The sequence below is a fragment of the Diceros bicornis genome, chromosome 26 (genome assembly GCF_020826845.1).
Source record: "Diceros bicornis minor isolate mBicDic1 chromosome 26, mDicBic1.mat.cur, whole genome shotgun sequence".
Classification (NCBI taxonomy): Eukaryota; Metazoa; Chordata; class Mammalia; order Perissodactyla; family Rhinocerotidae; genus Diceros; species Diceros bicornis.
In genome coordinates this window covers 47,017,500-47,034,567 of record NC_080765.1, presented here as the reverse complement: position 1 = coordinate 47,034,567, position 17,068 = coordinate 47,017,500, and the positions used below count along the sequence as shown (strand labels likewise).

The 17,068-nt window shown below is 46.4% G+C and overlaps 1 protein-coding gene across 1 annotated transcript; it reads left to right on the top strand.

The window, feature by feature from the left end:
• The first annotated feature begins 97 nt into the window (after positions 1–97).
• GNPTG (N-acetylglucosamine-1-phosphate transferase subunit gamma) lies at positions 98–16,977 on the top strand. Its single transcript, XM_058570410.1, has 11 exons — positions 98–161; positions 292–349; positions 428–495; positions 15,458–15,512; positions 15,581–15,664; positions 15,746–15,839; positions 15,923–16,037; positions 16,118–16,200; positions 16,283–16,414; positions 16,502–16,583; positions 16,676–16,977. The coding sequence occupies exons 1-11, from the start codon at positions 98–100 to the stop codon at positions 16,771–16,773; spliced, it is 933 nt and encodes a 310-aa protein (XP_058426393.1). The 3' UTR covers positions 16,774–16,977.
• The last annotated feature ends 91 nt before the right edge of the window (positions 16,978–17,068 follow it).

Below are 17,068 nucleotides of genomic sequence, written 5' to 3'. Positions count from 1 at the left end.
CGCCTACGCCTGCGCCGGGAGCCACTTCCGCTTCCGGTGTTCGCTCACGTGACTGGCCGTAGCTCACGTGACCGCGCGCCGTGCCGGCGGCGGAGCGATGGCAGCGAGGCTTGTGCTCTTCCTGCTGCTGCTGCTGCTGCTGCGCGGGCCCGCGGCACGCGGTGAGCGTCCCTGCCGTCCGCGCCCCGCCCCGCCCCGCCCATCCCGGCCCCTGCGGCCCAGAGGCCCTCCCGACCCGTCCCCGCGCCCCCGGGATGCCCGCCCGCCCCTCCTCACCGCCCGCTCCCGCAGGTCCCGCGCCCGCAGGCGCCGCCAAGATGAAGGTGGTGGAGGAGCCCAACACGTTCGGGTGAGCGGCCGCGGGGCGCGCGGGGCGGCCGAGGGCGGCCCGGGGCCCGCCTCCCCCTGACCCTACCGCCTCCCGCAGGCTCAACAACCCGTTTCTGCCGCAGACCAGTCGCCTCCAGCCCAAGAGGGATCCTTCACCCGTGTCTGGTGAGTGCGGGATTCTGGCCGCGGACCTGGTGGGGCTGGGAGGGAGCTGGCCTGGCTTCCCGACCGGGGTGTACCGGGTCAGCGACTGGGAACCTGCTCGAGGGGGACCGGGGAGAGAAGGGCGGCCTCGGATGAGGGGCCCTGGAGGTTAGAGCCTGGAAGCTCGTGCATTCGTTTGTCAGCCTTTTAAAATTATTTTTAAGTGCCAGATAATTTTTCAGGCCGTCTTTATACCAAGTTAAATAGTTGCCACCTAGCTCAGTCGTTTGTTTCTTTCTCTAGAAGTGATGTCTGTTAACAGTTTGCTAGTCTGTCGTTCCAGACCCTTTTTATGCTTTTACGTGCATAAGCATACAAGTAAAAAAGGTCTAGAAATTTGTTTGTGATCTTTGTCGCCTTTGTTTTAATATTGTTAATACACAGGTCTGCTGATTTGTAGTTGTCACTCACTCTGTGTCTTGAAGTCTTCACGGTGGGGGATGTAGGTCTTCATTCTTTTCACTGGATGCTTGGTAGATGGCTCTGCATTCCTTTATCGTGAAACATTGTGGTGTTTACAGTTTGGGCCCATTAGAAACAGTGCTGTGGAGAGCATCCCTCATACTGCCTTTTTCTGTGCCTGTGTGACTGGTTTCCTAAGGCAGGATCCCAGAAGTGGAATTGCTGGGTCATTAAATGAGTATTAAATACAACAAAAATCTAAGAATTTTTCTGTTGAGTTCTGCTGTGTTAGGGTCTGTGCTGGGGATGCAGAAATGAACAAAACATACAGTGCTTGTCCTCGCTGAGCTGAAGGTCTAATGGGGGGTGGGGGGGGTAGGTAAAATGTGGAATGCTTGATGATGTCCAATGCTCTGTAGGTGTGGAAAGCAGAGAAGAGGGGAGGGGAGTGTGGTTTAGGGTGTCAGGAAAAGACTAGAGCAGTCTTCTGGTCAGAACCTGTAGGAGGAGGGAGGAAGGGATATGGATGTCTGGGGCCAGAGGAGCCGTGCACAGGGAGTGGCCAGGTAAAGGCCTGAGCAAGGAGGCTGGGCATGGGGGCTGGGAGATGGTGAGGTCAGAGACAGAGGGGACAGGTGTGAGCTTTCACTCTCAGCATATTGTTCCAGCTGTTTATCATGAAGAGTACTGAATAGGAAATGGGAGGGATGGGACAGTGACTAGCAGAGTCTCTGCCTCAGGACCACAGCTGACGTTTTGCATGCATCTTCCTCTGTTTTCATTCTGAAAAAAGCGAGCTTTCGTTTTCTGAGCCATTTGAAAGTTGGTTACAGACATCATGACACTTTATCCCTAAATACTTCCAGTATGGATCTCTCACCCAAGAAACTTTGCCAGAATTCTATAATACAACCATTCCACATCCACATCCCCCAGTTGTCTCAAGAATGCCATCTGCAGCTGTCCCACCCGCCCCACCCTGGACTCAGTCAGGGGTCACACATGTGTGTGGTTAATTGTGTGTCTTTAGTCTAAATTTGGAACTGGTTCCTCCACCTCTGTCCCTGTTCAAAAAGTTTTTCATGACATTGACTTTTGGAATAGTTCAGGTCAGTTGTCTTACAGGGTATTGGATGCCCTGGATTTGTCTGCTTCAGGACGTCATATAGCTTGTTCTGACATCCCCAGTATGTTCCATAAATGGGAAGATAGACCTGGAAGCTTGATCACAGTCAGGGTGAGCAGTTTGACACGAGTCCTTCATGGGGAGGCAGTGGACTTCCTACAGCATCATGTCAGGGCTACATTTGACTGCAGCCAAGCGCTGCCAGGGTCTGTCCATTGAGGAGGTGGGTCCAGCCTCTGCTCTCAGCACACTGCCTGCCAGCCGCCCTTTGGCTCTGAGTGAGTGTGCTGTCTCCAGTGGCCTCCCACTGCAGGCTGATGGGGGTAGGAAAGTGCTGGTTTTCTACTTCTCCTATGTCTTCTGCATTTCTTAGCTGATGATCTCTGGTAAAGAAGAGCATTTTTTTTTCCCCTCCTTTCTCTCTCTCTTCTTTGTGAATATCATCATTGGCTCAAATTTAAACCGTATTTTTATTGAGACATGATTGACATGTTCAGTTTGGTGAAGTCTGACAGTTGAGCACATCCATGCAATTGCCACCCAACACAAGATACAGAACATTTCCATCACCCAGAAGATTCCTGTTTGTCGCTTTCCAAATCCACCCCCCATCGCTTTCTGGTGTCTGTCACTATAGATTAGTCTTAGCTGTGCTCGGACTTCAGCTCAGTGGAGTCATTTAACACACACTCCTGTGTCTGGCTTCTTTCTGAGCGTCATGTTTTGGGGATTCATCTATGTTGTTGCGTGTTTCACTGGTTTTTTTCTATTGCTGAGTATATACAGAAACTATGAAATCTGTGTGTGGTCTGTAGTCTGGCGGATTGCATGGTGCCAATGTCAGTTTCCTAGTTTTGGTGATGTACTGACGTTACATAAGGTTGTTGGCATGGGAGGAGGCTGTGTGATGGTACGTGGACCTCTCTGAGTTTTGCAACATCTTTTAAGTCTATAATTATTTCAAGATAAAAAGCATACCCACACCATACATATATATGTATTTATGCTGGAGGAATAGATAAAATCCATGTGATTTTAAGTTTGCAATTGAAATGTAATATTACAGGATTTTTTTTATTTTCTACTGTTTCTTTTTCTCTAACACTGTAAAGGTGGGTTCCTTAATCACATAAATATATTTACTGGCTTTCTCCTATAATTCACATAAGATAGTTTCAGAATTATAGTAACAATATTACTGCTAACCATAAAAATGACTGAGTGAGGTTTGAGACTTTTTGCAGTTCATTTTAGAATGTGTCCAGCCAGGGTGGCGGTCCGAGCCCTGGGGCTGAAAGCTGACCCACCATTCCTTCTGTCTTCAATCTGACTTACAGTTCGGTGCATGTGTTTCTGCTAGTGCTCACTAGAAGTGCTTGCTATACGTATTTTTCACTCTTTATTCTTCCTTAAATTTAAAAGTGTTTGTGTTGTGGATAATTTGAAGCGTGTGTGACAGTGGAGGAAGGGTGTGTGGAGGCCCAGGCAGCTCACCCAGCTCCACCTCGCCCTGCCTCTCTCTGCCACTAGCTGCTTTGAAACATGTTGCTCACAGCTTACTTCATTTGTAAATATTTTGTATCTTCTAAGGGCATAGCCACAGTATCATCGTCACACTTAAACAGGCAATAATTGCTGACAGATCAACAAAAATCCCCTCAGTGTTTTTGATTCCTCTGATCATCTCATACATTTTCATTTTTTATTATGAGGAAGATCAGCCCTGAGCTAACATTCGATGCCAATTGTCCTCTTTTTGCTTAGGAAGACTGGCCCTGGGGTAACATCCATGCCCATCTTCCTCTACTTTATGTGGGTCACCGCCACAGCATGGCTTGACAAGCAGTGCGTTGGTGCACATCCGGGATCCGAACCGGCGAACCCCGGGCCGCTGAAGCGGAGTGCGTGCACTTAACCGCTGCGCCACCAGGCCGGCCCCTCGTCTCATACATTTTTAATGGCTGAATTTGTCGGAGTCAGCGTCTAAGGTCTCCGTGCTGCGTGTGCTTGGTCCCCTTGCATCTGCAGATCCTCCCTCTGTTGCCTTGCAGTTTATTTATTAAAGAAGCTGGGTCATCTGTTTCCCACACTCTGGATTTTGTTCATTGCTTTCCCACAGGGTTTAACGTTTCTCCTTCATCTGTCAGCTGGAATAAAGGCACTTCTGTTTTTTCCTTTCCAGCCTGGTGCCTTTTCTGTCTTTTTCTTGCCGGCTGCACTGGCCAGGCCTCCTGTGTTGAAGAGGAGTGGGGAGAGCAGGCATCCCTACGTTGCTCTCATCCAGTGTCCCACCTCAGTCGGCTCAGGGGTCGCCTGAGGGTTGTCTGTCTGTCCCTTGTTGGGAGAGCAAGGTCCCTGTTCCTGGGTGCTAAGTTTGTACCGTGAGTGGGTGCTGGATTCTAACAGATGCTTTTTCTGCATCTGTTGAGATGCTCATAGGGTTTTTCTTTTTCAGGCTGTTTCTATTAGCAGATAGCATTGGTTTTTGAATGTTGAGCCAAGGCTGTATTCTTGGACTAAACCCCACTTGGTCATGAGTAATACATATATGTTTTATATATTCCTGGATTTAAAGATTCTTCTTTATTTATTTTTCCCCCCAAAGCCCCAGTAGATAGTTGTATGTCATAGCTGCATGTCCTTCTAGTTGCTGTACGTGTGACGCGGCCTCAGCATGGCCGGAGAAGCGGTGCGTCAGTGCGCGCCTGGGATCCCGGGATCCGAACCCGGGCCGCCAGCAGCGGAGCGCGCGCACCCAACTGCTAAGCCACGGGGCCGGCCCAATATATTCCTGGATTTAATGTGCTAATTTTTTATTAACTTTTTTCATTTCTAGAATTTCTTCTGTTTTTTTTTCTTTTTTTTTTTTTAAAGATTTTATTTATTTTTTTCCCCTTAAAGCCCCAGTAGATAGTTGTATGTCATAGCTGCACATGCTTCTAGTTGCTGTATGTGGGACGCGGCCTCAGCATAGCTAGAGAAGCGGTGCATCGGTGCGCGCCCAGGATCCGAACCCGGGCCGCCAGCAGCGGAGCGCTCGCACTTAACCGCTAAGCCACGGGGCCGGCCCCTTCTGTTTTTTTTTCTAATTTCTGTTTATCTGCTGAGATTTCCTGTCTGTTCCCTCATTATATTTACTTTACGCCCTTGAACATAGTTGTAATAGCTGCTTTAAAATCCTCTTCTACTTCCAGTGTCTGTGTTGTGTGAGGTTGATCTCCAGTGGCTGCGTCTTCTCTCGGGGTTGGGTCACACTGGCCTGCTCTGTCATCTCTCTGATCACATTCTCCGTGAGGGTTCTGTCGTCCTCTGCAGAGTGGCATTTGTTCAGGCAGTTCGCTCAGCTGAACTCACATGCTGACTGCCCGGGGTGGGGGCAGCCCCGTCCCTGCTGGGTCTCTCGCACCCTCTCTGGCTGCGTGTCTTCCCCAGGCGAGTGTGTGCAGGGCTCAGCAGGGGTCCCCATGGAGTTCATTGCAGAGTTTGGGGACCTCCCATGGCACACTCCTTTGTGATATTTCCCCCAGTCTTCCAGCTGCAGGGTCATCTCCCCTCTGTCCCCGTTCCTTGGCCAGTGGGACTGGGGTGGGTTCTGTCTAGTCTTAGCCACCTGTGGTGCCAGCAGGGGCCTGCTCTTAGGCGGAAGCCACACATACAGGGAAGTTGGTGCTGTTCTGTCCTCCAGGCAGTGGCCCCTCCACTCCCGTCCCCGCTCCGTCAGGCATCCAGACATCAGGTGTCCAGACGTGTGCTCCAGGGGTATCCTTCCTGCCTGAGCAGGCTGGTCTGATGTCGGCTGACGTGGCTCCTGATATCATTCAGTCATTTGCTTTGTTCCCAGTATACGCATAATGGTTTCAGAACTGGGATATGGCATTACTACTGTTAAAACTCATTCAAGGGGCCGGCCCGGTGGCGCAAGCGGTTAAGTATGCACGCTCCGCTGCGGGGGCCCAGGGTTCGCCGGTTCAGATCCCGGGCACACACTGACGCACTACTTGGCAAGCCATGCTGTGGCAGCGTCCCATATAAAGTGGAGGAAGATCGGCATGGATGTTAGCCCATGGCCAGTCTTCCTCAGCAAAAAAAAAAAAAAAAAAAAAAAGGAGGATTGGCACATGTTAGCTCAGGGCTGATCTTCCTCACACACACACAAAAAAAACTCATTCAAGTGCATGTTCTTAAATCGCTAAGAATGATTCTTTTCCCTGTGAGGTGCTGTGACTGTGCATTCGGTTCACTTGCTTTGATTTCAGCTGTAGGGACTTACATTGACCTTTTAATTTTACCTTTGAACATGTAAAGCCATTCACATGGTTCACACGTGAAGCTGTAGAGACAGGGATGCTCAGAGCTCTCCTTCCTCCTGTCTGTTCCGCTGTGCTCCCTGTGAGGGGCCCTCTGTTGTTTTTATTGAGGTGTAATTGACACATAACATTACATGAGTTTCAGATGTTCAACATAATGATTCGATATTTGTGTATATTGTGAAATGATAACCACAATAAGTCTAGTTAACATGATACCTCATATAGTTACAAAAAATTTTTTTTTCCTCTGATGAGGACTTTGAAGATCTCTTCTTTTAACAAGTTTCAAAGATACAATACAGTATTATTAACTGTAGTCACCATGCGGTACCTCACACGCCAGGACTTTTGGAAGTTGATGCCTTTGACCTCCTTCATCCATGTCATTGTCCCCCCCATCCCCCGTCTCTGGCAACCACCAATCTGTTCTCTGTATCTGTGAGCTTAGCTGTTTTGTTTTTTAAAACTCCATATATAAGTGAAATCATATAGTATTTATCTTTGTCTGATTTCACTTAGTATAATATTCTTAAGGTCCATCTATGTTGTCCCAAATAGCAAGATGTCATTTTTTTAATGGCGGAATAATATTCCATTGTGTGTGTCTGTGTGTTTGTATACACCACAATTTCTTTATCCATTCTTCTTTGGAGAAATGTCTATTCAGATCCTGTGCCCATTTTTTAATCAAATTGTTTTTTTGCTATTGAGTTACATGAGTTGTTTATATATTTTTGATATTAACCCCTAATCACATAGATGATTTACACATATTTTCTCCCATTCGGTAGGTTGCCATTTCATTTTGTTGATGGTTTCTTTGCTGTGCAGAAGCTTTTCAGTGATGTGGTCCCACTTGTTGATTTTTGCTTTTGTTACCTTTGCTTTTGGAGCCAAATCCAAAAAATCATTGCCAAGACTGTCCAAGAGTGTGCTGCCTATGTTTTCTTGCAGGGTTTTATGGTTTCAGGCCTTACATTCAAGTCTTTAATCCATTTTGAATTGATTTTTGTGTATGGTGTAAGATAGTGTCCAGTTTCATTCTTTGGCATGTGTCTGTCCAGTTTTCCCAACACCGTTTATTGAAGACACTGTCCTTTCCCCATTGTATGCTCTTGCCTCCTTTGTCGTAAATTAACTGGCCATATATGTGTGGGTTCATTTCTGGGCTCTCTATTCTGTCCCCTTGGTCTACGTGTCTGTTTTTAATGCCAGTACCAAACTGTTTTGATTCTGTTTGCGGTTATTTTATGATTTAGTCTTCTGGTGTTTCTTTTTGTAAGTGTAAGAAGATATGAATTCCCCCCTTTTATTGTGGCAAAACATACATAAAACTTACCGTTTTAATCATTTTTAGATGTCCAGTTCAGAGGCATTGAGCACATTCACATTGTTGTCTGACCATCGCCACCATCTGTCTCCCGAACTCTATTCATCTTCCCAAACTGAACCTCTGTCCCCATGAAACAGTAACTCCCCACCCCCACCCCAGCCCCTGGCACCCACCTTTCTACTTTCTATCTCTAAGAGTTTGACTACTCTAGATAGATGCTGTGGTCTGAATGTGTCCCCCCAAAATTCATATTGAAATCCTAAATGACTGTATTAGGAGGTGGGGTCTTCGGGAGGTGCTTACGTCGTGAGGTGGAGCCCTGGAGAATGGGATTAGCCCCTTAGGAGGAGGCTCCAGAGAGCTGCCCAGCCCCTTCCACTGGGTGAGGACACAGTGAGACAGTGCCTTCTGTGAGCCAGGACTCAGCCTTGCTGGTGCCCAGACCTTGGCCTTCCAGCCTCCAGAACAGTGAGAAATAAATTGCTGTAGTTTATAAACTATCCAGTCTGCAGTATTTTGTTATAGCAGCTTGAATGGACTAAGACAGTACCTTATATAAGTGGAATTATGTAATATTTCTCCTTTTGTGACTGTCTGGTTGCATTTATTTTTATTTTTTTAAATATTTATTTATTTATTTATTTATTTAGTGTGTGTGTGCGTGCGCACGCGCACGCACGAGGAAGATCAGCCCTGAGCTAACATCCATGCCAATCCTCCTCTTTTTTTTGCTGAGGGAAGACTGGCCCTGGGCTAACATCTGTGGCCATCTTCCTCCACTTTATATGGGATGCTGCCACAGCATGGCCTGACAAGCGGTGGGTCTGTGCACGCCCAGGATCCGAATCCTGGGCCACCAGCAGCGGAGCGCATGCACTTAACCACTACGCCACGGGGCCGGCCCCAAGTCTGGTTGCACTTAGCATAATGTCTTGAAGGTTCATCCATGTTGTAGCATGTGTCAGAATTTCCTTCCTTTTTAAGGCTGAATAACACTCCATTGTACATACATATATTTTATCTATTCATTTGGTGACGGATGCTCGGGCTGTTTCCACCTTCTGGCTACTGTGAATAATGCTGCTGTGAATGTGGATGTCCAGTATCTGTCTGAGTCCCCACTTTCAATTCCTTTTTGGTATATACTCAGGAGCCATTGTGCCTAATTATATAATTTTATATTTAACTTTTTGAGGAACTGCCAGACTGTTTTCAACAGTGGCTGCACCATTTTACAGTCCCACCAGCAGTGCACAAGGGTTCCAGTTTCTCCATGTCCTCAGCAACAATTGTTATTTTCTGTTTTTTTTTTTGTTTTTTTTTTAAATTTTAAGAGTTTATTTGAACATTTATTGATTCAAATTGGCCAGTGTCGAACTGGAAGTCGTTAGGAGTGCTCTACTGACAGGAGTTCAGGGGTAGACTTTTGGACAGAAAAGGCAGAAGGAAAGCAAGGAAATGATTGATTGGCTACAGCTTAAAGCCTAGTGGGCTATTTGTGGTTAGTTGTCCTTAGGTTTTTTTTTTTTTTTTTTGATATTTTAATGGTTTCTAACATTGTGAAATTTTGGGTTGTACATTTTTGTTTGTCCATCACCCCATGTATGACTCCCTTCACCCCTTGTGCCCACCCCCCACCCCCACTTCTCAGGTAACCACAGTCCAGTTTTCTCTGTCCATGTGTTGGTTTATATTCCACATATGAGTGAGATCATACAGTATTTGTCTTTCTCTTTCTGGCTTATTTCACTTAACATAATACGCTCCAGGCCCATCCATGTTGTTGCAAATGGGACGATTTTGTCTTTTTTTATGGCTGAGTAGTATTCCATTGTATATATATACCACATTTTCTTAATCCAATCGTCAGTCGAGGGACACTTAGGTTGCTTCCACTTCTTGGCTATGGTGAATAATGCTGCAATGAACATAGGGGTGCATAAGCCTCTTTGGATTGTTGATTTCAGGTGTGTTGGATAGATTCCCAGTAGTGGGATGGCTGGATCATAGGGCATCTCTATTTTTAATTCTTTGAGGAATCTCCATACCGTTTTCCATAGAGGCTGCACCAATCTGCATTCCCACCAGCTGTGTATGAGGGTTCCTGTTTCTCCACATCCTCTCCAACATTTGTTGTTTTTTGTCTTGGTGATTATAGCCATTCTAACGGGCGTGAGGTGGTATCTTAGTGTTGTTTTGATTTGCATTTCCTTGATGATTAGTGATGTTGAGCATCTTTTCATGTGCCTATTGGCCATCTGTATATCTTCCTTGGAGAAGTGTCTGTTCATTTCCTCTGCCCATTTTTTGATCGGGTTGTTTGTTTTTTTGTTGTTCAATTGTGTGAGTTCTTTATATATTATGGAGATCAACCCCTTGTCAGATGTATGTTTTGCAAATATTCTCTCCCAGCTGGTGTTATTTTCTGTTTTTTGATAATGACCATCCTAATGGGCGTGAGGCAATATCTCAGTGATATGAGCATCTTTTCATGTGCATATGGCTGTTTGCTATGGCTTCTCCAGTGAAATGTCATTCAGTCCTTTGTCCGTCTTTTAATCGGGCTGTTTGGGTTTTTCTGTTGTTATAGGCGTTCTTTGTACATTCCGGATATTACCCTTCTTATATACATGATTTGAAAATATTTTCGCTTTCTGTGGGTTGTCTTTTCACTCTGTTGACAGTGTCCTTTGAGGCACAAGTTTCCCATGTTGACAAAGCCCAATTAGTCTGTTTTTCCTTTTGGTGCCTGCGCCTTTGGTGTCATATCCAGGAAATCGTCGCCACAGCCAACGTCGTGAAGACTTTCCCGTTGTTTTCTAGTGAGAGTCTTGTAGTCTTAGCCTCTGTTCCGCTTTGAGCTGATTTATGTGTACAGTGCAGCGTAGGGGGCCAGCTTCATTCTCCTACGTGTGGAGGTCCGGTTTCCCAGCACCGTTGATTGAAGGCTGTCCTTCCCCCACTAGATGGCCTTGGCCCCCTTGTCAGATCGTTTGAATATGTATTCAAGTCTTTATTTCTGGCTGTCTATTCTGTTCCATTGGCCTATAGGTCTGTCTTTATGCCAGTACTACACTGGTTAAATTACTGTAGCTTTGAAGTAAGTTTTGAAATCAGCAAGTGCAAGTCTTTCCACTTTGTTATTTTTCAAGATAGTTTTGGCTATTTGGTCCTTTGAGAATCCATTTTATTTTTTAGATGGGTTTTTCTATTTTTGCAAAAAATGTCATTGGGATTTTGGTATGGATTGCATTGAACCATCACTTTAGATAGTTTTGACTTGTTAATATGAAATTTTCTAATCCATGAACATAGGGTATCTTTCCAATTATTTATATGTCTTTAATTTCTTTCAACAATATCTTATAGTTTTCAGTGTACAAGTGTTTTGCCTCCTTGGTTTTTATTCCTAAATATTGTTTTCTTTTTGATGCTATTGTAAATGGAATTCTTTTCTTAAATTTCCTTTTTGGAGTGTATAGAAACACAACTAGTTTTTGAGCGTCAATTTTGTATCCTGCAGCTTTGCTGAATTTGTTAGCTCTGACAGATTTTTGTGGAATCTTTAGGGTTTTCTACATATATGATCATGTCATCTGCAGACATGATAGTATAATTTTACTTAATCCTTTCCAACGTGGATGCCTTTTCTTTCTTTTTTTTTGCCTAATTCCTCTGGCTAGAGCTTCCAGTGGGATGATGAACAGTGACTGGCAGTGCTGAGAGCATGTGTCTTGGTCCTGATCTTGGCAGGAAGCTCTCAGCACTCAGCATGGCGTCAGCTGTGGGTATGTGCAGATGCCCTTTATTGTGTTGACCAAGTTTCTTTCTAGTCCTCCTTTGTTGAGTGTTTTTACCAGGAAAGGGTGTTGAATTTTGTCAAGTGCTTTTTTCTGCATCAATTGAGGTGATCGTGTGTTTTTCTTCCCCCTTACTTCAGTTAATGGGGTGTATTACATTGGTCCATTTTTGTATTTTGAACCATCCTTACATTCCAGGAATAAACCCCACTTGGTCCTGGTGAAGAATCTCTTTAATGTGCTATTGAATTCAGCTTGCTAGCATTTTGTGGAGGATTTTGCATTAATGCTCATAAGGGACATTGGTCTGTAGTTTTCTTGGCTTTGGTATCAGGGTGATGCTGGCCTCAGAAGGAGTCAGGAAGTGTTCCCCCTCTTCAGTTTGTTTTAGAAGACTTTGAGAAGGGTTGGTTGGTTGTGTGTTTCTAGGAATTTGTCCATTTCATCTAGGTTCTCAGTTTGTTAGTACATAGTTCATAGTATTCTCTCATAACCCTTTTTATTTCTGTAAAATTGGTAGTAATGTCCCCACGTTCATTTCTGATTCTAGTAATTTGAGTCTTTTTTTCCTAGTCCATTTAGCTAAAGCCTTGTCAGTTTTGTTGATCTTTTCAAAAAACCAGCTTTGGTTTTACCAGTTTTTCTTGGTCTCTGCTCTAGCCTTTATTATTTTCTTCCTTCTGCTAGCTCTGGGTTTAGGTTGCTCTTCATTTTCCAGCTCCTTACAGTGTGAAAGTTAGGTTGATTTGAGATCTTATTTTGAGTGTGTTTACAGCTGTACATTCCCTCTTAGCACAGCTTCCACTGTGTCCCAGATAAGTTTTGGTACCTTATGTTTTTGTTTTTCTCTCAAATATTTTCTAAATTCTCTTGTGATTTTGGCCTAGTAATTAAGTGAATTAATTAAATTCACTTTCACTTCTGTTTGTGTGTATGTGAGGAAGACTGGCCCTGAGCTAACATCCATTGCCAATCCTCCTCTTTTTGCTGAGGAATATTGGCCCTGGGCTAACATCCATGCCCATCTTCCTCTACTTTATGTGGGACGCCGCCACAGCATGGCTTCACAAGCAGTGCAGCGGTCCACGCCCAGGATCCGAACCTGCGAACCCCAGGCTGCTGAAGCAGAGCGCGAGTAATTAACCACTACACCACCAGGCCAGCTGCTGCTTCTGCTATTTATTCCTGGTTTCATTCCATTGTGATCAGAAAAGAAACTGTATGATTTCAATCTTTTTCAGATTATTAAGAACTAGTTTTGTTGCCTAACATATGGTCTGTCCTGGAGAATGTTCCATGTGCACTTGAAAAAAATGTATATTCTGCTGTGGGGTGGAGTCTGCTAGTCTGCTAGGTCCAGCTGGTTTATAGGTTTCCTTAGAAGTGGGGTATTGAAGTGTCCAGGTACTGTAGAATTGTAGAACTATTTCTCCCTTCAGTTCTCTCAGTGTTGCTTCATATATTTTTGAGCTCTGATATTGGGTGCACATGTTTATAATGGTTGTGACAGTCTATTTTGTGTGTACTAGTGTAGCCGCCCCAGCTCTTTGGTTATAATGTGCATGGCATATCTTTTTCCATCCTTTCACTTTCAGCCTGCTTGTGTCTTTACAACTACAGTGAGTCTCTTATAGGCAGTATACAGTTGGATCATGTTTTCTTATCCATTCAGCCAGTCTGTGCCTTTTGCATGGAGAGTTTAATCCACTTACATTTACGTAAGTATTGATAAGCAAGGACTTACAGGAAACAAACAGCAGAAGCATGTCTTGTCGCTGGTTTGTCCCTGTTTCCTCCATTACTTTGTGTTGATATTTTCTGGGTGACATGTTTTGATTTCCTTTTCCTTTGTGTACATTCTACATAGCTATGTTCTCTGTGCTTACCATGGGGATTACATAACATCCTGAAGTTATTCAAGTCTAATTTGAATTTATGCCAGCTTTACTTCAGTCACATGCAAAAACTGTTCCCATACAGCTCCGTGCTCCCAGCATTACTGCTTTCACAGATTATGTCTTTAAACGTCGGGGACCTGCTAACACAGATTTATAATTATTTCTTATGCACCTGTCTTAAATCCTGTAGATTTACAAATCAAGATTACAGTGGTGCTGGCTGTGATTTGCCCATGTATTTACCTTCACTGGAGCCTCTTATAGCCCTTTCATTTCAACTTGAAGGACTCGCGTCAGCATCTCTTGTAGGGCAGGTCTGTTAACAAACTTCCTCAGCTTTTGTTTTTCTAGGAGTGTCTTAATTTCACCCTTGTTTTTGAGGATAGTCTTCTTGGATGTGGAATCTTCTTTCTTTCATCTCACATCATCCCACTGCTTTCTGGCCTCCAAGGTTTCTGCAGAGAAGTCAGCTGGGAATCTTACTGAGGATCCCTTGACGTGACAAGTCACTACTTGCTTTTAGGACTTGGGTTTATGACATTTTTCTTATGAGTCTTGGTGTGGGTCTGAGTTATCACACTTGGAGTCCAGTGAGCTTCTTGGATTTGTAGGTTCATGTCTTGTATCAGATTGGGAAGTTTCTGACAATCATTTCCTCACATCATCTCTCTGCCCCTTTCTCTCTCTCCTCCTTCTGAGACGCCCATAATGTGGCCCCCAGGTCCCTCAGGCTGTGATCACTGCTGCTGCTTCTGTCTGCTCATATCTCTTGAACCCCTCTTGTGAACCCTCCATTTCAGTTGTATTTTTTAGCTCCGCAATTTCTTTTTGGTTCCTTTCTATAACTTTTCTCTTTGCCCGCATTGTTTTCCTGATGTCTTTTAGTTCTCTGTGTTTCCTTTGGCTCTGTGAGCACAGTGAAGACAGTTGTTTTAAAAGTCTTGACTATGTCCAGTGTCTGGGCTTCTCTTGAGAAGATTCTGTTAGTTTTTTCCTTTGAACAAGCCATGTTTTCCTGTTTGTGTGTCTTGTGATTTTTTTTGTTGTTGTTGAAAAACTGGGCCTTTGAGAAAACAGACACCTCTGCCAGTCTTTGCTGACTGGCTCTGTGCTGGGGCCGTCCTTCACCACTTATCTGGGCGTCTGCTGAGCCTAGGGAGCAGCCTGAGGTGCATCTTGCCTGGCATGCTCAATTCTGCATCCACGGCTGCTCTTGAATGTTTTCATTTCCCAGAGTCTCACCCCAGCCCGTCTCACCTTGGGGCCTTAGATGGTCTGTTGTGTGTCCACCCATAATCTCTCAGCCCAGACTTCTGCGAGTTTCTAGGCCTCCTGCAGCTTCTATGAGCAGTGCCCACTTTTCCCACCTGAGAACATAAGTTAGGCAGAATGGAGTCCAGTCCTCCCAGCAGCCAGGTTGCCACGTTGCAGCTAAGGCCGGCTGCCTCCTGACTATGCTGGGAGTCGTGGCACACGGCAGGGGAATGTCCCCCAGAACTCGTCCCACCAGCTTGAAGGTGGCTTTCTGTGGCTTGTTTTTTACTTGGTTGCCGTCAGCCTGTTTTCCAGAACTCCTGTAGGGTCAGTTCAGCCAGTTCCAGGTTGCCCTTTCGATGCTTTCACAGGGACACAGGCCTGGAGCTTCCTAGCCTGGTGTTCTGCTGACATCACTCAAGCTCTCGTGCTCCATTTTTTAAAGTGTTTTTTTTTTTTTTTAAAGATTTTATTTATTTTTTCCCCCCCCAAAGCCCCAGTAGATAGTTGTATGTCATAGCTGCACATCCTTCCAGTTGCTGTATGTGGGACACGGACTCAGCATGGCCGGAGAAGCGGTGCGTCAGTGCGTGCCTGGGATCCGAACCCGGGCCGCCAGCAGTGGAGCGCGCACACTTAACTGCTAAGCCAAGCCACGGGGCCGGCCCTGATTTTTTAAACTAACCTGACTTTTTCCTAAATGGCCTATAGTTTTGTGGGTTGTCATTTTTTTCTGCCCAGTCTGCATTCCCGCACGCGTGCTCTTTGCGCTGGACTCAGCGTGGCGCACTCTCTTCTAGGGCCTGCACATCTCCTTAGACTTGCTGGCAAGTGCTTCAGCCTGGTGGAGTCCACGTGAGTGAGGGTAGGGGCTGGCGTGGGCGGGGGCTGGGACCGCCCCCTGACGGCGGTTGTGCCCCCAGGTACAAGTATGAGTTCTGCCCGTTCCACAATGTGACCCAGCATGAGCAGACCTTCCGCTGGAACGCATACAGCGGGATCCTTGGGTGAGCCGGGGGACGGGCAGATGGCTACAGGCTCCTGGGGTGGGGCCCTCCCCCTGCCTCATGTGCTCTGTTCCTCTCCAGAATCTGGCACGAGTGGGAAATTGCCAACAACACCTTCAGGGGCATGTGGATGAGGGACGGTGACTCCTGCCACTCCCGGAGCCGGCAGAGCAAGGTGGGGCCGTGCGAGAGGGGGCCTAGAAAGGATGGGGCCCCAGCCTCCCCCACCACCTACCACCCACCAAGGTTTCCCCCCAGGTGGAGCTTACCTGTGGAAAAAGCAACCGACTGGCCCACGTATTTGAGCCGAGCACCTGTGTCTACGCGCTAACATTTGAGACTCCCCTTGTCTGCCACCCCCACTCCTTGTTAGGTAGGACGCTGACGCCAGCTGGGGCGGGGCTGGGGGGGGCAGAGGGGCTCAGCTAAGTCCCGTCTCTGTTGGATTCCTAGTGTACCCGGCCCTGCCCACGGCCCTGCAGCAGAGATGGGACCAGGTGGAGCAGGACCTGGCTGATGAGCTGATCACATCCCAGGTGAGGTGCTGGGCAGGCACCCCCTTGGCTGGGGGCAGTGCAGCCAGGAGCTGGGTGTGCCCTCTTCTTCCTTGACCTTCAGGGCTATGAGAAATTGCTCAGGACACTTTTTGAGGATGCTGGCTACTTAAAGACCCCAGAAGAAAGTGAATCTGCACAGCAGGAAGGAGGTGCTAAGGGCCTGGTGTTTGAGACTTTAGAGAACTGCAATAAGGTACAGATGTGGGCAGGGGGCTCCCTGGACACAAGACATCCTCCCACCGAGGGGCCTGACTTTTCCCTTTTAACTTTTCTCTTCTAGGCACATAAAGCACTGTCAAAGGAGATTAAAAGGCTGAAAAGTGTGCTGACGCAGCATGGCATCCCCTACATGAAGCCTGCAGGTGAGCCATGTCTGGGTGAAGGGGCCAGGCCCAACTGGGGACCTGCTCCCTGTGGGCCAGGTCCTGACCTGCTGCCTCCTGGTGTTCAGTAGAAACTTCCAGCTCTGAGCACTTGGGCGCCAGGACACCCACAGACAGGACAGCAGAGCAGCTACGAGGCGACCCAGGACTGCGTGGGAATACCTTGTGACCTGGGACAGGGCTGGACGACAGACCCAGACTGTGGCGTCCTGTAGCAGGAAGGGGAACCAGGCCGGGACCACGGTGCCGAGGGAGGTCTCGGGCAAGCACACTACAGCCAGAGGATGCGCTTCCTCTGTGCCTTCCGGGCCAGGTCGCTTGCAGGGTTGTGCTCAAAGATGTAGACAAAATAAAGATTCAGAGTTTTAATTAATTCCCATACTGATAAAAATAATTCCATGAATTCTGTAAACCATTGCATAATTGCTATAGTGTAAAAAAACTTGTGTTAACAACTTGAAACA

Excerpts from the sequence above, each read along its gene's own strand:
- GNPTG (XM_058570410.1), top strand. The coding sequence starts at position 98 with ATGGCAGCGAGGCTTGTGCTCTTCCTGCTGCTGCTGCTGCTGCTGCGC. Across the intron at positions 496-15,457 it reads GGATCCTTCACCCGTGTCTG|GGCCTGCACATCTCCTTAGA; the intron begins GTGAGTGCGGGA and ends ACTCTCTTCTAG. Across the intron at positions 16,038-16,117 it reads CCACCCCCACTCCTTGTTAG|TGTACCCGGCCCTGCCCACG; the intron begins GTAGGACGCTGA and ends TTGGATTCCTAG.